The 25,222-nt window shown below is 36.1% G+C and overlaps 2 protein-coding genes across 3 annotated transcripts in view; one reads left to right on the top strand and one right to left on the bottom strand.

Moving 5' to 3' along the window:
- Positions 1-15,777, bottom strand: part of LOC123525496 (cadherin-related family member 2-like) — a 29,525-nt gene extending 13,748 nt beyond the window's left edge. The window contains exons 1-6 of one of the 2 annotated variants that reach the window (XM_053521306.1): positions 15,622-15,777; positions 11,535-11,627; positions 7,422-7,598; positions 1,736-1,817; positions 614-798; positions 34-213 (exon numbers count right to left, since the gene is read on the bottom strand). In XM_053521306.1, the coding sequence (XP_053377281.1) occupies positions 34-213; positions 614-798; positions 1,736-1,817; positions 7,422-7,598; positions 11,535-11,627; positions 15,622-15,724 (820 nt within the window). In that variant the 5' untranslated portion in view covers positions 15,725-15,777. The remainder of the gene's footprint in view (positions 1-33; positions 214-613; positions 799-1,735; positions 1,818-7,421; positions 7,599-11,534; positions 11,628-15,621) is intronic. The other variant, XM_053521307.1, reaches the window with a different exon arrangement.
- An 846-nt stretch (positions 15,778-16,623) lies between these two features.
- LOC123545242 (loricrin-like) lies at positions 16,624-23,262 on the top strand. Its single transcript, XM_053530418.1, has 11 exons — positions 16,624-16,717; positions 17,204-17,575; positions 18,083-18,178; positions 18,990-19,601; positions 19,759-19,800; positions 20,419-20,508; positions 20,772-21,104; positions 22,052-22,216; positions 22,506-22,562; positions 22,848-22,907; positions 23,129-23,262. The coding sequence occupies exons 1-11, from the start codon at positions 16,624-16,626 to the stop codon at positions 23,260-23,262; spliced, it is 2,055 nt and encodes a 684-aa protein (XP_053386393.1).
- The last annotated feature ends 1,960 nt before the right edge of the window (positions 23,263-25,222 follow it).

The raw sequence follows: 25,222 nt of genomic DNA, 5'->3' as shown, positions 1-25,222 counted from the left end.
AGCCAACAAGTGGTTTTAAATGACATAACATACTTGACGCTCTGTCGTAGTAAAAATTACTTGTGGAGTCTTCAGCAATATCGTAGACGAACAATGTTGAGACATCTTTCGGATCAATGTCGTCTGCTGCTACTTGATAAATGTAAGCTCCAGCAGTCGCGTCCCCATATATCCATACTTCTCGTGGTAAGTTTGTAAATTCAGGAGCTGTGTCTGAAAATAATTAAAACAGAATAATAAAAGCATTCTGGAAGTAAAATGGCACCACTTAATTTTTGTATTTTTTTATTTTTATTTATTTATTTTTTTTTTTGGTTGGGGGATGGGTTCGGGATTTTAAGTTTCTTTTTGAAAAGCTTACACTGTTGAGAAAAAAGTTTATTACCTTTATTTAGCCAAACTTTTACTTAAGTAGTACTCCTGAAGCCGTTTGTTTTGTTTATTTCATCGCCGTACTTGACCCGAGTTCCTTATCAGTATAAACACATTACATAAAAGAAAAGTCAACCTAAGCCTACATAAAACAATAGCAGATGACAGAGCAATATCCCGACAGGATTCAAACATAATTTCTGACATGAAATTGTCCACTTATATTACAGCAAAGGCTCACTTGAATAAGATTCGGCTCTGATGGCATATATCCTGTCTGCGTGGACCACAGAGGATCCGGAACTCCAGTCAAATGTGGGCTCGTGTGATGGGTCAAGATTACCCATGTTTGGCTCTCTTCTCGCTTCGTCTGAGTACGCCTCGTCATCTTCTTTATATCCTATGATACCACTTGCCGCTCCATACCTTCAAATAAAACATATATGAGCCCACTTTAATAAACTAGTGTTTATAGTTGCACAGAGGTGACAAAAATGTTCTTGTTACTACTGCGTGTACACGTCTTAGTTATATATTAGTTATATAGCCAATATTTACTGTGTTTAGAAAGAAACAACGGGGTTTTGGCGTTTTTATAACATTTATATACATTTTTAATTACATCACGGGTGGCCCTGGCGTGATCTGACGCCATTCACAAAAATCATCCACAAAATGGCGTTGTCGAAAAATGGCAACCAAAATAAAAAAGTATCTTATTAATAAAACTGAATCTCAATCAATTGACGGTATAAATGAAATCTGAATCATCGGCTTCACTATGTGTTATCTTTTTTTCTATTTTTATGTCTTTTTTTTTTTTTTTTTTTTTTTTTTTTTTTTTTTTTTTTTTTTTTTTTTTTGTTTTTTGTACCTTTCAATTTAAATAAGGCGGACAGCGAATAACAGTTTAATGCGAGCGGGCATTTTTCGCTGTTCTGTCTAGATGTTGAAAATATCGATAGCCTGACATCTTTTTTATTTCCTGATACCCTTGGAAAGAAAATAACTTATTTTGGAGTAAGCTGCTGTAAAAATGTAAATATTAGGATTGAATGTTATTTGTCTAGACGATATACACCACACTGGGAATTTGTCTAGACGGACATACACCACACTGGGAGTTCTTGAAAGCACACGAATCGCACTAGTGTATATGGCGTGGAAGAGGTACTGAAATAGGTACTGTATAGGAATGTGAATCTATAGTGTGCAGGAATGCGAATATGTGCTGTATAGGACTTTAAGATATGTATTGCTTAGGACTTTGAAATCAGTATTGTAAAGGTATCTGAAATTTGCATAGAGCAGCAATTGCTTTATTCAATAAGACATTGAAGTACTTATTTTCGATTTTTTTTACCAGCCGATAAGGTAATTGTTCCGAATGGTTATCCTGTCCCTCTCAGGCACGAGAAACTCTATGGTTTCACCAACTGCTGCCGCTGAAAATATAGAAATCATACTCATATGTGTGTAGATCGCATATTTTACTTCATATAAGTTTTCAGTAGATAATTGCGAAGTCACACACGGTATCTCATGTTAGAAATATACAAATATCTCACATGTTTACCTTATGTAAGTTTTCAGCGGATATGTGTGATTGAAGTAACTCATGATTTTGAACTCGTTTGATTATATTCGAAATAAAATAACACCTCTCTCTCTATCACGTGACATGTATGGTGGCGGTCGTGTTTTTGTGTAGTGGAGATAAATTTATGAGAAAAAGGGATTTATATATATTTATTAAACACAGATCGGTTGGAATTATATTATGAAAACATGAACTATTATATTGACTTTATAACTAATGGGAAAAAAACGTAAGGATAGACAAAGTAGTGATAATGGCTTTGATAAAGGGAATGACAGTAAATTTTTCAAACAAAGAGGCCCGTCAGAGGAGTCAGAATCAGTCGCAGTAAGTGACATTTTAAATGAGACTAATACTGTGTTATATGGAAGTGACGAAAAAGTGGACATAGACATTGTTTTTAGTGAGTCAGGCACTGGATTGAGTATGTCGGAGGAGCAGGCGAAGAAAGACCCCACGAACGCTGATCTTTTGGCGTACCCGGAGAAGATCAACGGTAGAATAGGGAGTGTGGAGAAACGTTTGGATGCGTTATCGGTGTTGGAGAAAAAGGTTGATGCCTTCGACCAGGAGTTAAAGAAGCTGTGGGTGGCGATGGATGACCGCAACAAAAAGCTAGATCAGAGAGTCTCGGATGTTGAGGAAAGGACTGAATGTGTGGACTTTAATGTGACACAGTTATCAAGTAAGGTGACACAGCTGGAGAAGGAGCGGGCGGAGTTAAAGAATGGGGTTGTATATCTTACATCTCAGTCTATGAGAAACAACCTTATTTTTACGAACATTAAGGAGGCAGACGAAGAGGATCCTAGATTGACCGAGACGAAGCTTAGACAACATTTGGAGGATAACCTCAAAATAGCAAAAGATGTTGTAGCAAATATGGGGTTTGAACGTGTGCACAGGACGGGAGAGAAGAGGGAGGGAAGGACCAGGAATGTAGTGGCTAAGTTTGTATTATTTAAGGACAGGGAATTAGTACGGAAGCAGTGGAGGCCATTAGAAGGTACGAGTTATCAAATATTTGAACAATTTCCGAAGGAGGTGATAGATAAGAGGAGAAGGTTAGTCCCAAAAATGAAAGCTCATAGGAAAAAAGGGGACAAGGCATGGTTAGCCTACGATACGTTGTATGTTAACGGGAGGCCAGTCAGAGAGTAGGAGTACGCAGAGGGTGGACTTAACGTTCTTTCATGGAATGTTAATGGGCTGTCTAGCAATAAGAAAGACAGCGATGACTTTGTAAATATAATTGCCAATAACGATATATGTTTTTTATATGAATCTTGGACATCTTCAGTTAGTAATATAGCTTTGAGCGGTTACACTGCGCATAATTTCTACAGGAAGTTGCAACATCGCAACGCTAGGCGTTGTAGTGGTGGAATTGTACTATATTATAGAGATAGTATAAAGGATGGTATTAAGATTATAAAAAATCATTCAGATACAATTATTTGGCTCAAACTTGATCATAACTTTTTTCATCTTCAAAATGATATTTATATTTGTGGCGCTTATATCTGGGGTGATGATTCGCCAGCTTATAATGTTGTTAATGTTGACTTGTTTGAAATTCTCGAAAATGATATATCTGTATTTGAAGAATTAGGAACTGTATATGTCACTGGTGATTTTAATAGCCGTATTGGAAACAAAAATGACTTTATTGTTCATGACTGTGTCAATTCATTTACTGACGATAATGAATATATCCCTGACGGGACCTTGTATCGGGCCTCAATTGATAATGTAAGCAATGGTCACGGAGTTAAATTGCTTGACCTTTGTAAATCGTCATGTTTACGTGTTGTTAACGGTAGAATAGGTGACACCTGCAAGTATACTTACGTATCACCTAGAGGTGCTTCGGTCAGCGACTATTTATTGACCCGTGAGAATAATTTTCCATTGATAAAAAGTTTTTCTATTGAATCAATTAATGAATGGAGTGATCATACTCCTTTACGTTTTACGTTATGCTGTAATAATTATGTTTCAAGGTCAGATAGTCACAAAGAGATTAAATATAAATGGAACAGTGCACATAAAGATAAATTCCGCACCGGTCTAATAGCAAAATTACCCGAATTAAATAATATTGTTGATAATATTGATTGTACAAAAAGAGAATCTATAAACAACGTTTTAAATGGTTTTACATCTGTTATTCGTAATATAGCAGATCCATTGTTTGCAAAATGTTGTAGTTTCAATAATAGTGTACATTTTGATGACAAATCCTGTGTTAATAATTCTGATTGGTTTGACCGAGAATGTAAAAATGCAAGAGATGTGTATTTAGAAGCATTACGGGTATTTAATATTTGTAAGAATGACAGTAGCAGAGATTATTTATGTGCATGTAAAAAGGAGTATAAAGATATTATACGTAGAAAGAAAAGATTGTATTACAATAAAAAAATGTCAGAAATAGAAAAATTGAAACATAGTAAACCGAAACAGTTTTGGAAATACTTTAAAAGTAAATCTACCACAGGGAATAATAGCATACCGATAGATGTATTTAAGGAATATTTTGCAAATATTAGTAATGAATTTTTAATTGTACAAATGGTGATGCTGAAACTTTTGTAATGAACATAATTTTGATGATATAAATACTCCATTTGAGGAACTTGATCAACCAATTACAATCAATGAAATTTTAAATGCTGTTAAATTGTTGAAACGAGGTAAAGCTCTTGGGAGTGACTGTTTAATGAATGAATATTTTATTGAAAGTATTGATATAATAGGTGCTCATGTATGTGATTTATTTAATGCTGTGTTAAACTCAGGATTTTACCCTGAGAAATGGACAGAGGGTGTCATTATACCTCTTCACAAAAAAGGCAGTACTGGTGACGTCAATAATTATAGAGGAATAACATTAGTCAGTTGTCTGTCAAAATTATTTACAACTGTACTTAATATTCGAATTGAATCATTTTGTGAAAGTAACAATATTGTCTCAGATGCCCAGTTTGGTTTTCGGAAAGGGCGGTCTACAGTAGATGCTATATTTGTGCTTATGTCTTTAATACAAAAGTATCTTAATGAAAATAAACGGTTGTATGTTGTTTTTGTCGATATGATGAAGTGTTTTGATAGCATATATAGAAATGCCTTGTGGGTGAAATTGTACAAAATTGGTATACAAGGAAAATTACTTAGAATTATACGGGATATGTATCAAAAAGTTAAATCTTGTGTGAAATCTTGTTCTAGTTATTCTGATTATTTTCACTATGCTGTTGGATTAAGACAAGGGGAGGTAATCTCCCCAATTTTATTCTCTCTCTTCGTAGAGGACCTAGAACTTTATTTACAAAGTAATATGGACGCTGGTCTTTCATTCGATGATATTGTTTTAATTATGTTGCTTTTTGCTGATGATATGGCCATTTTAGGCAAGTCTCCTTCTGAACTACAAAATCATTTGGATCTTTTACATATATACTGTAACACTTGGGGATTAAAGGTTAATACAACGAAAACAAAAGTAATGGTTTTTCGTAAGCGTGGGCGATTATTACCCGCAGAACACTGGACCTATGATGGCCATAACCTAGATGTTGTGAACGATTTTAACTACCTTGGTACTGTTTTTAATTATACAGGCAATTTTGCATTAAATCAAGAGTATTTGAAAGGTAAAGCGTTAAAAGCATTAAATACGTTATTTTTTAATTGTAAAAAGTTCAACTTAAAACTAAAGACTTTATGCCAGTTATTCGATGCTTTTGTTGGCTCTATTTTAGGATACGGATCTGAAATATGGGGTTATACTAAGTCTAAGGAATTGGAAAGAATACATCTGAAATTCTGTAAAAGATTATTAAATGTCAGAATAAATACATGCTCAGCAGCTGTTTACGGTGAGCTTGGTCGATACCCGTTGTATGTATCTCGTTATGTTAGAATTATTAAAGGTCCAATACTAAGGAAAGTAAACATTTTAATTTCTTTTAAAAAGCACAGAAACTATTTCATTTTATTGGAAAATGAAAGTTGGTATGTAGAAATTCGAAATAAATCGCAGTATATTTACAGTTATTTTTCTATGAAGTATGAAGAAAGTTTAAAAGACCTGGGGGGGTCATTCTGTCGATTCATTGAAATTTCAACATAATACACATACATTTCTTTGAGTTCCAAAGACCTTCTGTAAATTTTGACCTGCCAATCTTCATTATTTAGTGTCTTGCAGAAGTCTATGCACTGGCTATGAAAAAAATTGCCAACTCACTTTCCCTTATTAATGGACCTTTAAATATTGGTGTAAAGTTAGAAATTCCAAAAACATTGTTTTAGCAACTTTGTATAAAGAAGGTTTAAATGATTGTAACAGAGGAAATAAAAACTGGGTATCAAACGTTAAAAAGTTGTTAAATGACTATGGTTTCTCAGATATTTTTAATGAAGATTGCGTTGTGGACCCCAAATTGTTTCCTAATCTTTTTAAATGTAGAGTTGTAGATACTTTCAAGCAAGAATGGGCTGGTACATTGGATCGAAGTACAGTACTTAGTAACTATAATCATTGTAAATCTGTTCTTTGCTATGAGAACTATCTTGATATATTACCACGAAATTATAGAGTTTATTTTTGTCGATTGAGAGTCTCTGCGCACCGCCTTAGAATACAAACTGGAAGATATGCAAGTAATAACATTCCACACGAACAGAGATATTGTCAATGTTGTAACCTTTTAGATTTAGAGGATGAATATCATTTCGTATGTGTATGTCCATGTTTTCAAGATATACGTAAAAAATACTTGAAAAAATATTATTATGTTAAACCGTCTATGTATAAATTTATCGAATTACTTAAGAGTCAAAATAGAACGGTCTTGATAAATATATCCAAATATATCAAAGAAGCTATTTCATTAAGAAACGCAATTTTTAATTCCCAATAGAGTATACATAGATAATTGTTCAGCCGCAGTAACAGTTCAATGTGTGTGTTCTTTGTGTTTTGTTGTATATATTCATTTGCCCTGTACATATTCACGTGATTATGATTACTATTTATATTGTATGTAGACAAGACGATGTACTTTTGTATAAGTCTGGAATAAAACATTCTGTTCTGTTCTGTTCTGTTCTATCTCTAAACACATATACATTTTTGAACGAAATTTGTGAATCCAAAAGTATAGATGGTTAAACAAAACAGTCGTTGTGGTCATTAATTGTTGAAATACAACAAAAAAGTATAGAAGAAGCAATTGCATTAAGTTAAATTATTTTCAAAAATAAATCAAAATTACAGGTTTTAAGCGCATTTTAACAGCAAACGATAGTTAATGGATGAGTGTAAAGCTAACGGATGAGTGTAAGGAAGTCTCATGCTTTAACAACACCAGTATTCACAAACTGTTCTGTTAGGTTTAAATGTCAAACCGTATAGAGAATGCCAGAAAACATTAAAACTTACTAGGTACAGTGAAATAATTTTCGCCTTTCAGTTTATAACTTTGATGGTCTAGATGTTCCCAGACTTGGAACTCTATTGGCCCAGGAGCCTGAGGATGGAATATCCATTTATAAAGTAGCCCGCACGTGCAGTCGTCAGGTGTATGGTACTCAACAGCCTCCATTAGATATCCGCTGTCTAAGTAGTGAAAACATACGTAATAAATAATTCCATGTACAGCTCACATTTTTTAAAAATTGTTCTCAGTGTTATTGTTCTTATTTAACAAAATAACTCTGTCATTACAGATGTTTTACAGCGGCCATGTGACAAATTATTGTGGTCATTTTTCTTCATAACTGAGAAACCGTACCGTACAGAAATTATATGAGTCGCACCATGAGCAAAGCAACATAGTGCATTTGCGACCAGCATGGATCCAGACGAGTTTTCGAGAGAAAACAAGTTAGAAGTAAAAACTCTGTATTTCAAAAATTAGGTTAATTTCAGTCTGGCAGATAAAGATAGATATCTTTTATTCCCCCAATAATGGAGAGTACAACATAATTATATACGAGTATATGTACAATAATACAAAATGTCAGTAATTAATACAACACTTACAAATACAGTTACAAACTAGCATAACATTAAATGTAATTACTTAGCTCTAACAAAAACACACATATAGTTGGACTTATATTTAGATAACATATATCTCGAAAGTATCGAAAGGCATAAATCCAGTATTCTATATATACACATGTAAATGTTAAAGCCATACCAGGACAGAAACATAGCAAATACTTTCACACCAAAATATCGACAGCCTAGTCAATGAAACCGGAAGTACTAGACCACCAAGGATGTGCATTTGCTAGAAAACATTTACTATAGCGATACTACGGGTATATCATAAGTATTGAAAGACACATGTGAACATAACAACAATTTAAACGACCAATAGCAAACATGCTCTCCGTCCACACCTTTGAAACATTTTGCACAATGAAATAACAAGGCTGAAGTATCTCAAGCTATTTCCATCAGTTTCAACAGCCAAACTTAGCAAATACTCGCATTGACCTGTTGGGGATAACTGAATAAACGTTCTGTATGCACTGTACCCAAGTTTTACAATTATACTGTCCCACATATTTTCACGAATACTGCAATTTTTACAACAGTAGCATATCAAATGTAGCACAATATCATCACTGACACAATCACATTTGGGGCATTTACACACATATTTTCTAGAAATGTAACGTGATAATACAAACATTAACCTTTTACAAACGGATAGTAATCGTGGGTTATTCTTCGACATAGTCCACAAGAACATGGATTATCCACCTCAAGCAATGAAGGTTTCAATATATGTGACTGACCTGTAACGTTATTGTACAGGTCTATTTTCTGTTTGGCGAGAACATACTCGCACAACATTCTCCCCCAAGTAATCTTTGGTGAAAAAATTCCTTCAGTACTGTAAGTCTCAAACACACCGTTTAGTCCGTATTTGTGTAGAATCCGGTATATGTCCGGAATAAATCCTTTGGTTTGTTTGTCGTAGTTAATGTAATGAAAAAGCCTATTGTTGAAAACATGTTTTGCTAAGTACGAATTTGACAGTCTACACAACTGACCGAGAAACCGTAACTTTTTGTGTTCTATGATCGTTTCTATAGAAGTCATGTTCAAGGCACACAACGTAAACTCAGTTGATGTTCCCTTCGGGAAAGATTGCATATGTCTAAGACAGAATCGATGCGAACGTTCAAGACATACGATATCATTAGCAGTAAGCGAAGACCAAAGTTCACAGCCATACAATGCTTTCGGAATAACAGTAGCATTTTATATAGTTCTGGAAGAAATTGGATTCAAACCTTGCGGACTGATTCCGCTATTGATAATACTTAAAAATGCTCCCCTGAGCTTAGTACAAGCAGTATCAACCAATTCCTTAGTTGTCAGAAATGGATCAGTTTTCACACCAAGATGTACATAACATGATGTTTCACGAACGACACTGTTTCCAAGCTCTATTTTGATCAGTATTATTACCACGTTCATTAAAGACAACCACAGCACATTTGTCTGCATTGTAGCTATAACGCCAACGTTTTGAGTAGTTTTCACATATATTTAGCATTGCGTTAAGCCCTTGAACTGAGTACGAAATCAGCACCATGTCGTCGGCTACAGTAGGAGAACTGAGTCTGATGTCATACAAACACACGCCACAACCATTCTGTTCCAATGCATTTATAAGTCCATTTATGTACAGAAGATATAGAATCGGGGAGCTCTTTCCCCCTTGTCTGGTACCTTGAAGTACCTTAAACCAATTCGAATATTTCCCTTGAAATCTTACACAACTCGAAGAGTTTGCATACACTGCTTTAAATGCTAGGAACGTGGTGGTATCAATATTTGTCTCAAAGAGTAACTTATATAGCATCCCTTGATGCCACACAGTGTCAAATGCCTTGCGTCCGTCCATGAAGCACACATACATCTTGGAACCGAATTCACGCGCATAATATACACATTCCCTTAGTAAAAATGACGTCATAAGGCAAGATAGACCGTCCTGAAAACCACCCTTTAGTTGTTAATTGTTGCCATTATATCCCTTTTTGCTCTATATAGCAAAACAGATTCATACAATTTAAGGATTACTGAGGACAGGGTAATCGCACGATAATTATCTGGATTATCTTTCCTTTTGTTCCCGCCTTTATGTAACGTTACAATAACTCCTCGCTTTAATGTCTCTGGAATAAAAGCACGTCTGAGCATCCATGTGAAAATATCGGCTAACACAGGTGCTAAAGTGTCTTTTGCATAAATTAAATGTTCATATTGTATCGTATCGTACCCACTAGACTTCCCTTTCGGGCATTGATCTATAACAGACTTCACCGTTTCCGGTAATACCGTAACTGAAGTATCCGGTTGCAGGGAATGTGTTGACATATTCAAAGATTATGATATGATATTTTCAAAGTTTGTAACATAATCATTGTCTTTATTTGGCGTATATAAATCCTTAAAATAGCCGTACCAACCATCAGTAACTCGATCTTGGTCTCTAACAACAGTACCATTAAAGTTAATTCCAGCAGTAAGATTACCCTGATTCTTTTTTCTCTTGGTATTAACCATTTTCCAGAATTTACACGTATCCACTTCTGCGGTACAGTCAATTTCATGAAGGAATTTAATTAAATGCTCTTTAACATAACGTCTGTGTAAGCGCCTGAAGTCACGTTTAGCCGCTTTATATTCACAATAAAACCTATCACTGACGTAACGGGGCCGCCCCTGTCGACACCATTCCTGTCTGATTAACTTCCTCTTATTATGAAGAATAGTAAGTTCATTATTCCAGTACGGTTTGAGATATTCTAGATAACGTTTCTTTGGCAACGAATCATTGGCATAAGTTGTAACACTTTCTACTAGCAGTGCATACGCAGACTCAATTGATGTTGTATCTAATTCACAGTGCGCTAGATGCATTAAATTACAATCGGACATCAACAAGTTATTGTACAAATCAATTTGCACATTGTTACATTTACCCCAGTTTACAAACGTTACATCGCTATCAAAATTGTCAAACCTAAGAATAGGAAAACTGACTATACAAATGATAAGCCTATGACATGATACATTTAAACAGTTGTCATCTAGAACTTCGCAATGTTGAACACAATCAACCATTTCAACAGGCATACACATAAAATCTATCAATGTCTGATATTTTGCCGTCATATGAAACATAAGAGCTCTGTGCTCCTACACAAGACCCTGTGACATTTACAGGAGTGATATTAGTATCTAAACAGAACCTATGCAGCAATATATCTCTAGTACGTTTGCTAGAAAAGTCATATATAGGTGAGGTAATTACGAACTTGATATTATGGCATGATATGACGGTTACCTGTGACCTATATAAGATGAATACTAGAATGGCGCTCACCTGTGACCAAGATGAGATGAATACTAGTATGGTGCTCACCTGTGACCAAGATGAGATGAATACTAGTATGGTGCTCAACTGTGACCTATTTAAGGTGAAAATGGAATAGATGTGAATGACATGATTATACTGCTTACCTAATTCTGCATCATAACTGGTATATCCCGAGAAGGTACCGGAACTTGCTTCACTCGGCCACTTCAGATTGTTCGTACATGTCTGTGCAGCACCTGGTCAAATTTTCATAATAAAAACAAAAAAGATGTTTTAACGAGTTTTTGTTTCTACATAGTTTATCATTAACTTTGTAGATTTCTTTCATTCACAGGTTATTTCATTTGCATTTACAGTTTTACAATGATTCATTCATATATACATATTAATCAGAAACAAAACAGTTGAACACACTGGCCATAGCTTTATCAGATCAAGTGGTTCCAACGTTGTTTGAGCGGTAAATTTTACGCCGATCAGATGGAGAAATATGGCCGATACTACAAATTTCCAGTATTGTAAGTATGATTTAAAGGAATTTCTACTTGTTAAATAATGAATCAAATGAAAACGATTGGTGCACCTGGAGCGCAAATGTGTCTATGTTTTAGCACGTATGTCCATTTAGCTGAAATTTGTACCGTTTATTCAAACACTTCTGTACAGTCCGGCGGGGGAAGGAGATTTTTTACAGTTTTTGACAATGTCGCCTCAAATATAGTGTTTATCGCGAACAAGTAACTGTTCAAACACTTTTTATGTAAAGGGCTGCCTCTTAAAACACAGCGTGTGTATTTTCATAGAATTATTCAGCGTTGTTTCTGAAAAATCGGCCAAAAACCTAATGCAACGCCGTTTCGAGTGGGTCGCTATGCAACGCAATCAAGTGGATACCGTTCTGTGTCTTACTTGCGAAGTCTTATCCGTCTTAAAACAGTCATTAAAGCCAAACAATTAATAAATTTAGAGAGTTTTATATCATTATAATGATCCCGCCATTTCTAATATATTGTACTTTTGTACGACGGATTGGTTGGTACCCGAGCCCGTTAGGGCGAGAGTACCAACGATTCCCGAGGGATTCTGAAGATGTAATAACACGAAAAGAACATGCGCTAACGCTATTCTAGCATAAAACGCGTTAAAAACAGGAAAATGAATATATTGTACCTCAACGTCATTGAATTTCAATGAAATGCGCGGTAAAGTCTACGTTGTTTTGTTACGTTGACGTCATTTCATTTTGAATTATCCGTTTTGGGGCCGTAATGCGTTTACGCTCTGCCATGGAACGTGCATATATAAAAAGGTCTTATAACAGCACGTGAGCGCGAGAATCTCTCTGTTAAAACACGTTTTCTTTCCTGTTAAAACACCCCCGAAAAGTGGCAAAAACAGCAGTTTTATGCTAGAATATATTTTTATACTCGCTTAACATTTAACATATATTTTAACATATTTTTGAGGACATTAGTCAAAAAACATCAACACAAAAACATAAAGCAAGAATGAACATCGAACAGTATCATTAAGTAAATAATAGTAATAGTTCTTAAAAACAAGAACCAGTTCACGGATATTTATCTCTTCCACAAATGTTACTGAACAGCATACCAAAATCGGGTTGACTCTTTAAATCAGTATAGTTACAGTTGGTTACTTTTTAGTCCCTTAAAACCAATACATTGCGATTTCATTCCTGATTTGTTGTGCATTTGATCTGTTCATACAAAATAAATAAAATTTGATCCATGATAAAAGTATTGATCAATTGTTTGTTCGTATTTTCATTCATATTCCTGGTGTAGCGTTCATTAATTTTCAGAGAGATAAATCACAGAGAACAGGCCAGGGAAAAGACAATATTTTTTGTCCTCCATAAAACATTCTAGCATAAAACTGCTGTTATTGCCACTTTTCGGGGGTGTTTTAACAGGAGAGAAAACGTGTGTTAACACAGAGATTATCATGTGCTGTTATAACACCTTTTTATATATGCGCGTTCCGTGGCAAAGCGTAAACAGCATGTCCGCACGCGTTTAGAGTATCAAATGCATAATATACTGACTAGAGGTTAGTGTTAGTATCACCATGGTTACAAAATATATACATTTAAGATATTTTCTTTCAAATTTAGTTAATCAGGTATATACCGGAGTCTGTAATATATCACAGGTGCACCAACTCTGTATTTAGTCACAGCCAACGTATTACGGCCCCAAAACGGGTAATTAAAAAAGAAATGACGTAAACGTGAATAAACAACGTAGACTTTACCGCGCATTTAATGGAAATTCAATGACGTTGAGGGACAATATATTCATTTACCTGATTTTCACGCGTTTTATGCTAGAATAGCGTTAGCGCATGTTCTTTTTGTGTTATAACAGCTTCAGAATCCCTCGGGAATCGTTGGTACCCGAGGGCTCGTGTACCAACCACTCCCTCGGGATTCTGCAGATGTTATAACACGAAAAAACATGCGTTATCCCTACAGAAACGACGTAATAAACCTCTATGGTCGTCATTCAAAAATGAAAATACAAATGAAATACAGACACCAATGAAAGAAAATAAACGGACCAGCAATACTAATAGAGATGTGCCACAGTTGATTTAACTGTCTCTAACCAAATAACAAAAGCGATGCTTGCCAACGGGTACTTATTTGATCTGATAAGAGTTAAAATATTGTGAAATAATGTATCTTTTGCTGCAGAAAGTTGTCTCAGGATAGCCTTGTCGCTTGCAATGTCTAAAAATCTGTCTCTTCCTCTGTTAATTCTTCAAACATTTCGTCAAATAAAACTCTCTCCTTAAAACCTTATTGTGAACAGGTTTTTTTCTTGATATTTTGGTGCTTGAAGTTCGAGTTAGCAGTCTTTTCGGGGTTTTTGTGTGTGTGTTGTTTTTATAAGAACACGCTCTTAATCGTTTGCAAGCTTGATGACACGTCTCTGTTAGTATTGCTGGTCCGGTTATTTTCTTTCATTGGTGTCTGTATTTCATTTGTATCTTCATTTTTGAATGGCGACCATAGAGGTTTATTACGTCGTTTCTGTTTTATGATGGAGGACAAATAAAATATTGCCTTTTTCCTGGCCAATTTTAACGTTCTCTGTGATTTATCTCTCTGAAAATAAATGAACGCTACACCAGGAATATGAATGAACATATATACATGTACAAACAACTGATCAATACTTTTATCATGGACTAAATTTTATTTAATTTGTATGAACAGCTCAAATGAACAATAAATCAGTAATGAAATCGCATGCATTGGTTTTATGGGACTAAAAAGTAACCAACTGTAACTGAACTGATTTAAAGAGTCAACCCGATTTTGGTATGCTGCTCAGTAACATTCGTGGAGGAGATAAATATCCGTGAACTGGTTCTTGTTTTTACGAACTATTACTATTATTTACTTAATGATATTGTTCGATGTTCATCCTAGCTTTATGTTTTTGTGTTGATGTTTTATGACAATGTCCTCAAAAATATGTTAAATACTAAGAGCATAAAAATGTAAAAGTACAATATATAAGAAATGGCGAGATCATTAAAATGATATAAAACTCTCTAAATTTATTCATTGTTAGGCTTCAATGACTGTTTTTAAGACGGATAAGACTTCGCAAGTAAGACACAAAACGGTATCCACTTGATTGCGTTGCATAGCGACCCACTCGAAACGGCGTTGCATTAGGTTTTCGGCCGATTTTTCAGAAACAACGCTGAATAATTCCATGAAAATACACACGCTTTGTTTTAAGAGGTAGCCCTTTACACGAAAAGTGTTTGAACAGTTATTTGTTCCCGATAAACACTATATTTGAGGCGACATTGTCAAAAACTGTAAAAAATCTCCTTCCCCCGCCGGACTGTACAGAAGTGTTTGAATAAACGGCAAAAATCTCAGCTAAATGGACATACGTGCTAAAACATAGACACATTTGCGCTTCAGGTGCACCCATCGTTTTCATTTGATTCGTTATTTAACAGGTAGAAATTCCTTTAAATCATACTTACAATACAGGAAATTTGTAGTATCGGCCATATTTCTCCATCTGATCGGTGTAAAATTCACCGCTCAAACAACGTTGGAACCACTTGATCTGATAAAGCTATGGCCAGTGTGTTGAAATAGATTTAAACAATCAAGACTATTTGATAGATAAATAAAATTATCTGTTCTTTCAGGTCGTAATAATTTTAGAAACCTACCGTCGCATAATACAACTACTGAAAGTAACACAATTATATCCTTCATCACTAAAACAATGTCATTATATTGTACGTCAAAATGTTCACTAAAAAGTAAGTGCATTTAATGCCACACATAGTAGAAGATCGATATAGATTTCTTTGTTTTTTGAAACAAAACCGATACTCTAGAAGAAAAGAAAATTAATGTTGCAAAACAAGCGTGTCAATATACAATAACTTTTACCGTATCAACATACCAAAACACTAAACTTTAGTGTCAAAACGGTTTTGCCCTTCTGGGGGTATATCTTACGAATGATGTCACATTTAATCAGTTTTGATTTTTCGAACAAAGAATGTGTTTACAAAGTGTGACATGCGTACATTATTTTTATCAGATGTTGTGGCACCAACACCCTTGTAATTTTGCATGGTTTGCACATTTTCTTTTTTCGCTGTGAGTAGAAGTACTGAAGTACTGAATGCAGGCTACAGGTTTTATAAACTTTCGAGTGGATTCACATTCCTTGTGATTGTGCATGTCTATTCTTTGTTGCTATGTTAACATTACTAAATTATTATTTCGCATGATTTTGAAAGAGATTAATTTTAGTTTTTCCACTTTTTATGACAATAATTCATACTACATGTATACAGAAACGTGATAAATATCACTTGACTTTCGACCTAAATTACGTAATAATTGATAATTGCTCGGAAAGATAAGGCTATTATAACAAAATTTTATTTGAAATAGAATAAAGAAATCACGGAGCTGCCGGGTCAATAGTCTGTATATTTATACATGCTATATTTTAATTAATTAAAACTGATTCAATCATTGCGGTAACTGTAAATTTTGACAAGTTTGTATATGGAAAAAAAGAGATTAAATTAGCTTTTTGACATATTTCTAACATTTCTTCATTTTATCGGTCATTCCGACCTTTGTCCTATACTTAAGGATATTTAAGGTCGGTTTTTACATAACCTTTTATTTAAACTTTCTTACAGAAAAATATGTCTCCAATGGAGTTGATCGGTCTCGTTTTCTTCCACGTCATTTCGGTGTCGTTAGGGCAAAACCCATTAGGATTTCACATTCAGCACGCAAGTAAGCATGAGAATTAATCTTTTCCTTTTTGTACATAACTAGATGTAAATACATTTTTTTTTTGTTTTCTGTACACATTTAATTTATTATATATATTTGCATTTAACTATCTTAATAGGCATTAAAGGCAATTGAAGTCAAATATCTTCAAGAGCGGATTAATAATCAAAAGGTAAAACGCCAGACTACGAAACAGCGAGTTCGAGACCAAACTCTTCCAACTGCGTAATCCGTGTACGAGTGCCACACACTTAACCATTATTCTTCTAGAGATCTCACGCAGTTACCCGGTTGCAATTACAGCGCTTTTTGACTGCATTATATAACATTATAAGTCAACAAAGCACTTTAGGAATAATAAATACTTACAAGACAGTACACTATTATCCATGTTCTGTGTTGAAGTGTGTTTGTGTGGGGGTGCTTGGTCTCTTTGTTTAGGAATAATGAAAACAGATATTACTCGGAATATTGTATGGTTTACAGATTCAGCATATCCGAAGATAAGATCAGTCTTACCCAGTCACACTGAATATGATCTGGGGATGACCGTTTGGCATTCTGGCCACCATAGTGACCCTTACACTCGCGAACATGTTCACGAACGTCAGCGACGAGACGGCATGTTCGGTAACTTTGATCCAAATAAGTTCAACTCACAAATTGGGGCGAACTTTAATCCAAATGCCTTCGGTGGTGGAGGTGGCTCCAGTGGAGGAAGTACAAGTGGGAGTGCGAGCTTCAATCCCAATTCCTTCGGAGGTGGAGGTGGTACCAGTGGAGGAAGTACAAGTGGGAGTGCGAGCTTCAATCCCAATTCCTTCGGAGGTGGAGGTAGCACCAGTGGCGGTAATCAGTGTTTGTTTTATTTATTCATTTTGATGGTTTCTAAGTCACTCCGACACACCAGGTTATACGGCGACTTTCCAACTTTTACGGTGGAGGAGGTACCCCTGAAGGCGATATTTCTGCTACCCTCATAGAACCACCGGATTTCATCAAGCTAGTTGGAAAGCATCTTCACACGACGACCGGAGCGAGGTTCAAACTAACAGATGTGAGGAACAAGTTTCCTTAAAAGCAAGCGGCATTAACCACTCGGCAACTGAGGCTGTGCTAATTCATGAGTATGCATTAGCATAAGTTTTACACATTACACTTTTACTTTATGAATGAAACGCATTTTACATGTTTATGTTGTTGTAAAGAGTTGATTACGACAGTGTCATTTTCAGACATTTCATATTCTGTATTCCAGTTATCTGATTTATTTTGAAGTTATTAGGACCCTGAAATCTTCAGGAATTTTCGTTTGAATATTATGTATGTTCTTGTTATATTAACGGTTTAGTGACTATAATGTAGGTATGTCCATGTTTAATCCAAATGCCATGACGTCTGGTGGAACCGGAACTGGTGGCACCTCGAGTGCAACACAACAATCTTCTGGAACAGGAACAGGTACTTCTCGAGGAGTCGAGGGTTTCACTCAACTTGTGTTGTATAAAATGTTTGAGTATATTTACCTTCAACATGCATTCGGTGCGTACTTAAAGGTATTCCAATAGACATGGTACCAGTCTCCCAAATGCCTTTTTGCAAACCGATTTATTTACACATCACTGACTTGACTTATCTGTAGGACGTGGCTTATATATGGACTATCTTTGGGAGTTACGAGGTCGTGAACACTTGTATGTATTTTACGGAATGTACCTATAATTATGATAAGCAAGCCTTTTTTCCCAAAGATTTGCTAAAATTGTAAATATTTCGCCATGCGTTGACTACGGTCTAAGAGGTGCAATGAATATTTTCATACTATCGTGTTATCACGTATTAACCGTTAAGTGCGCATGTAATAACTAATACATGAGAATATAATAACTAATACTTGCGCACGAAGTAAGACATGTGCGCGCACGTAATAACTGGTACTTTAATCCTTCATAAAATAGTTCTGACGAAATGTTTTACCACTAGAACTACTACTGCGTGCGCACTTATTTGTGATTCTGTGTGCACTTATTTGCGATCGCGTGCGCACTTATTTGTGATTGCTTTTGCTTAAACACGTGGGAACTAATACGTGCGCACGCAATGATATAACATTATCTAACCCCTCTGTGCCTTCGTAGGCAATTTTTTCATAAGGAAATTACACGTGTCGATGTATAAAACTCTTTTGATTTCCCTAAATTATAAAAACAAATGTACATTTTACATTTATCAATGCTTAAAATGAATTAAGTAAAAAACTTTTTACAAGCAGGAAGTCAGCCATCAGGAGGTTCAGCAGTGGGCGGTACTATGACGGGAGGACCTTCTGCCATGACGGGTTCATCAGGAGGGATCCCGAGTTACGATCCTAACAATGTAATTAATACAGGAGCCAAATACGACCCCAATGCAGCGAACTCGGGACCTGGTACCGGAGGTTCGTCGCCATCTTTTGCAAACGGAATGGGCATGAATGCATCCCAGAATATTCCATCTGGTGGGGCTTTTGGAGGCGGAAATGGAGGGGGTGCATCTGCAGGAGGAGCAACAAGCCCAACAGAAAGCGGAGGATCTCCATCTGGTTCGAACCCTGCATCTGCGTTTGGGAGCGCGTCCAATCAGGCATCCTCTTTTGGAAGTGCTACAGGTACTGCTGGTGGCCAGGGAACCGGCGCTTCCAGTTCATCACAGTCCAGCAGTGGATCTGGAAGTACATCACAAGGCGGTGGTATGAGTCCAATGACAGGAGGATCTGCTAACAATGTACCACCGGGCACCTCAGGAACTGGTACTTCCGGAGGTGGTACAGGAACACCAAAGTTTGATCCTATTGCAACAAATTCCATGGCGACCTCTGGCTTCAATCCACTAAATCCTATGATGGGTGAGTGTAAAATACACATAGGCTATGTATCTAAGTTTCTAAACAGTTCGGTTACAGTGGATAAGACATTATGTCAGTGATTAAATTTTTCATGTAGATCTAGTTAAAAAGAATGTACTTAGTTCAACTGATTTTAAAAATATCATTCCTTTTTCAGGCAAAGATATGAGTTTGGTCATGGGTCCTCAGGCACAATCAGGTACATTAACATTCTACTAAGCCGTAAAGCCACTTCTGATTAAACATTTAATGTATCAGCATTATTTCCAACAGTATATCTTGTAGCTGTGAAACCAGTGATGCAACATTGAAAATTTCTATCGTCATTAAGCACCGACTCCTTGGTACATGAGAAAGTTATTAAAGTCTTTCTATTTCGTGTTTGCGAGCGCACCATCAGCAAAAAGTTCATACTGTTCTGTTGGTGCGTGTGCAAAGACGAAATAAAATGTTTCGTTGTTTCACGCGCGGCTATGTTGCACATTTCGTTGAGTTGTCCTATTGCATGTATGTCAACGCGAGACTCGGAAACATTTTATTTCGTCTTGACACGCGCGTCAACGCGCAATCACGAACAGTTTGTCGACGGCGTGCACCAGCATGAAATATTCCTTATCATTCTATCGCGGTCTAGTGTTGTTAGTTAGAAACACAAAACTTATAAATATATATAAATATCTTATCTGAAACTAAATGCGGTTAGGTTACACTGTTTGATACTTGCAGTAACGCAAGAACGCACGTCGTTTCAATATGTACCAACAATTCTGCGAGATTCCTTCATCACGTAAAGACCTCAATCTAGATGTGTTTTCAGGTTCGGGTGGAAGCAATGTGGGTAACTTTAATCCGGGTCAAATGAACGCTCAACTTGGCAAACAGGGAATGAGCCTGAACATGTTTGGAGGTAAAAACTTAAATGACCAGTAAATTGCATACTCAGTATATGTGTGTAGAAATATGGAAAATGATGACTTTGCAACGCAAAATGAACCTCAGCTGTTTTTAGCGATATAAGCAATGTCATGTAAAACAGTTTCTTTAAACATTGCATATCCCAAAGACCTTAAAAGGATACTTATTGTTTCCTCATATCATTGCAATAGTACAGCTTGTGCATTACACGATTAACCTTGACATGATTCATTGACGTCTTCCCATAAATTTCAGGTGCTGGCGGTAATACCGACCTAAATAAGGCGGATGCTTCGACCTTGATGACCGGCGCCCAAGGTATGATGGCAGGCTCAAACGCCATTAACAACGGGGGTAACACTGTCATGCAAGGAGGTAATACTGGTATGGGAACAGGTACGGCAAGCTCGGGAGGGACCTCTGCTGGATCTGGTGGATCTTCAAGTGGCTCAACATTTGACCCCAATCAAACGAGCAGTGGTAGTGGTAGCAGCGGGGGAAGTAGCACGGGGAGTACAAGCGGGTCATCAGCGACATCCGGCGGAAGTGGAATGAACATGTTTAATCCAAATGCTATGATGGGAGGAGGTGAGTACGGAATACATTTCAAGTGTTCATATCCTACCCTCGCTCATCGCCTAATTATCAAAACGCTGTGGTAGGATAGCAGAAAAGTAGGATGGCAAGATGGTGGTTGTAGGAGAGTAGGATAGCGATATTAGGATGGTGGAATAGCTATTGTATGAGGCTAGAATGATATATTGTCTTTCTACTACTCTTTGTCGCTATCCTAACATCCATTCATCCTACTATCCTTCTGTTGTATTATCCTACCATCCTACAGTCCTACCATCCTATCCTACTATCATAATATCCTGCTGTCCTACTGTCCTACAGTCCTACACTCCTACCATCACATTCCGTCCTTTTATTCCCGCGTATTAATATTTACTTTGCATGCTTTTTAAATGTAATTTTGATGTACTGCACATACACTTGCTTGGTGATATGGATTGTGAATAATAAGCCTTAGTATTGTACCAAAGAATAATGAAATACGCCGCTCAGAGCATGGCAGACCTTATGTCAAAGAATTATACACCACTTATTATAAATTGATTTATAGGAGGTAATTTCAACGTCTTTCAAATGTCACTTAAAAGGATAAAAGGCGATGGTAGGATGGTAGGAGAGCGATGGTAGGACGGTAGGATAGCGATGGGTTGATAGTAGGATGACAGAATATCATCCTATCATCTTGCAGTCGCTATCCTACCATTCTACTATCGCTATCCTACTAGCCTATCATCGCCATTCTATCATCCTACCATCGTCACCCTACTATCATAACATCCAGCTATCCTGCGATCGCCATCCTACTATCGCGCTTTGATGATAAGGCGATTGACGATGGTAGGACATGCACAAAACAGTATCCCGTAGGTGAGTGAGAATTATGCTATTCAATGAAAAATAGTTCTCAATAAGCATCTTGTGACTAAAGTAGTCATGTCGCACATTTTTCCTTTTTTCAGGTAGTATGAACCCAATGATGCCCGGAAGTAGCAGTGGAATGAATCCAATGATGCCCGGAAGTTCAAGCGGTACGAACCCGATGATGCCCGGAAGTTCCAGCGGTACGAATCCGATGACGGGTATGAATTCCGGAACGAGTACTCGTGTATCTTCGGGAACTGGAGGTGCTTGATTCATTATCATTCCATATGAAGCTGAATATCAGGAAATTACAATTTGGTTTCTTCTGTCAAATAGTACGAGTTCATTGAAGGCATATATTTAACAATCTAAACATAATATGAGGAGGAAGAAGCGTGTACATATTGAATTTTATTTTGTTTACAATATTTGGATACATGGTAAGGCGTATTGACGGTAACAGCTGAATAATGATAAATACTTCGCTTTTTATGTGGTTTATTTGTAAAAAAAACTGCTGGTCGTACACTTGGTGCATAGTTTCTTTTTCAGGATCAAACCAAGCTTCTCCAGCTGCTTCCCCTCTTGATCCATTAGGTTCTATGACAGGTACTGTTTGACAGGGCTTGCTTTGCTGCATGCTGCTATAAAATAAAATACCTTTCAAACAAAGTACTTATATATGACAGTTATACCCTTGCGCTCCTAAATTGTGTAATTTCGTTAAGTGAGTACTGAAGAAATAGATGTATTTAAATGGCGAAAATTTATGCATGTATTTGACTACTTATTGTGTTAAACTTTATTACAGCATAGTCGTCGGTATTTCTAGCTTTTTTTCCATGCTTTGTTACGCTTGTGCAGTTCCTATTTCGGTTTGCTTCAATTTTGTAGGTGGAGCAAAGAAATTTTCTGGAGGAAATAATCTTATGGACCCTATGGGTTTCATGGGAGGTAACTCGATTAATATTCGTCACAAACTGTTATACTTGCTTGCTTAACCTTGCTTTTCTGGCATGAATTTCTGAATCCTTTTGCTGCCTCAATCTACTGCTTTGGTAGTTAGTATTCTTTGCGGCGTTAATAAGAAACTGGATATTTATATGGTGTTTTGGCTTTCAGACATATACAGTCTTTAATTATTGAATAGGATTAATTTCATGAAATAATTTCAGGCGGTGGACTGACGGGAAGCATGGACAACATGTTCTCTTTGACTGGAAGAGCCATCCATAAGGTTCAAGGTATGTACTACTTGACAAAGAATATTGTTCGGCTGGTTCTTATTCTTGTTATGAGTCATTCGTGAGAAAAAATGCATTAATGACAAAATAATCAAGCATAAGAAAACGCTTCATTTGAAGGACATACGTCTTTCACTCCGATATTTTTTAAGTGATACCATACTTTTAAGTGAGCTCAATGGCATCAAAAACACTGCGGATGCATAAAACTCGTCGAGCTCTAAACTAGCGTGATTATGTCGTTTATGTAACAAATATTAATCACTAATTAGTCATTTCAGAGACTGTTTTTGAAAAGAGTTTTGTAAAAATTAACTTAACTGTTTGTTTATGTTTCATCATGTATTTTAACTATGAACTATGGGGGTGTTTCTTTTTTGTATTTCGTTGTTTGTGACAACACTAGTCTGGCTACCGACTAGATAATCTTTTTTTTTTTGACAAAATAATTCTGTAAAAATTCTGACTTCAACAGTCCTGGCTCTGAGAAGACAAGGGACATAATTATACAAAATTTGAATAGCCTCAGGAGTTATCTCCTTTGAACAAAACATACGGTCTGAACACAGACTATGACAACACAAATAATATCTTATAATTTGTTTGTCTTAGATAACTAAAATTACAGTATACCATATATAGTTTCTACTTTCTGCCTAAATACCAGAAAAAACCAATGACTTTCTAGTATTTTAAATAATCATGATACAGGTTTTCCCACGGACTGGTCCTTACATACATTCTAGCTAAACAATTTTTACTTGCATGTTCAATGAGTGTTTTAAAACGAGAGTAAACACATGTTGACAATGCTACCACGTGTGTGTCTGCGTATTCAAGTTTATTTAAATATATATAGTCTTCACTGGTAACCCATATGGGCGAACCCTTCATATTGTAGTGGGAGGACAGTGCAAAATACAAAAGACGCTCCAATTCAAAAGCGTCTGTGGTTCTTTAGCATGCCAGGTGTAAAGCACCCATACACGGGACTTTTATCCCAGTAAAGTTATTTTAGTCGGAGTAGTAGAAGCCATCAAAATTATTATGTTTCCATTAGTATAAAAAAGAAGAATTACTTGTAGACATTCTGCAACCCGTGTTTACTAAAGTAGAAGAAATTGTTACCGTCATTGCCTCTAAAGTAATTAAACAACATAATATAATTAATACACATAAGAAATATTAGACTGGCATCAGTCGTTAGAGTCATTGAATGTAAAGCACCTGGCCATAAAATCAATCCTCTCTGATACCACTGTCTAAAAAAATTTACAATATCTCTTGCATCTGTCTCTAACGTTGAGATGAGCCTAGACAGAAAATGTTTTTCTGAGAAAATAATTTAGTGTCAGTGTGAAGAAATTAATATTATTACAGACTATTTGATCTCAACAGACTGTAAGTCTAAAGAAATATTTACATGTTCGTATTTGAAATACTGACATATATACCAATTCGTTTTTTTTTTCAGACAATACTCAACAATCTTTAAAGATAGTTCGTAAAAGAGCCAACAACATTTTAAGATTATTTACAGGCGACGTGGTCTACAACCGTTCTCAGTAGAGCAGGATCGGAATGCCTTTCCAGACTATGTGAAAATAATGAAGTATTTCAATCTGTCATCGTATACAAAATATACCACTCTTCAAGAAAGGACTTAGTTTTTGTATGAATTCATTGTGTTGTCGTCTCGTTGTTCTTGCCCATGCCATAATGATAGTACGACATTTTCCTGTTGCTTTGTTTTTGTGTTTTTTAGTTGTTTCATTGTCTTATTCTGTCGACCGACCAAAAAGGCTGAAAAATCAAAAGAAGGATACACGTAGCAAAGTATCGTCCCATCCCCCCCTCACTCCGCGAAAACAACAATTTTCTAATTTATTATAGCGTCGTAGTGTCGTTCTTTCATCCTCGCCACAAAAGCGTTCAATGTTCAGGAAGACGGACACCACTGACTTATTATTTCATGGAAAAGCCATGTTTCCTTTTAACCTTTACCCTGCTGGTGACAAGTGATTC

This window comes from Mercenaria mercenaria, chromosome 1 (genome assembly GCF_021730395.1).
Source record: "Mercenaria mercenaria strain notata chromosome 1, MADL_Memer_1, whole genome shotgun sequence".
NCBI classification, from domain to species: Eukaryota; Metazoa; Mollusca; class Bivalvia; order Venerida; family Veneridae; genus Mercenaria; species Mercenaria mercenaria.
The sequence above is the reverse complement of the archived record's forward strand: the minus strand, read 5'-3'. Positions and strand labels throughout refer to the sequence as shown.

Coding starts and splice junctions, on each gene's coding strand:
- LOC123545242 (XM_053530418.1), top strand. CDS start 16,624: ATGTCTCCAATGGAGTTGATCGGTCTCGTTTTCTTCCACGTCATTTCG. Junction 18,179..18,989: donor ATCTTCTGGAACAGGAACAG/GTACTTCTCGAG, acceptor TTTTACAAGCAG/GAAGTCAGCCATCAGGAGGT. Junction 22,908..23,128: donor CCCTATGGGTTTCATGGGAG/GTAACTCGATTA, acceptor AAATAATTTCAG/GCGGTGGACTGACGGGAAGC.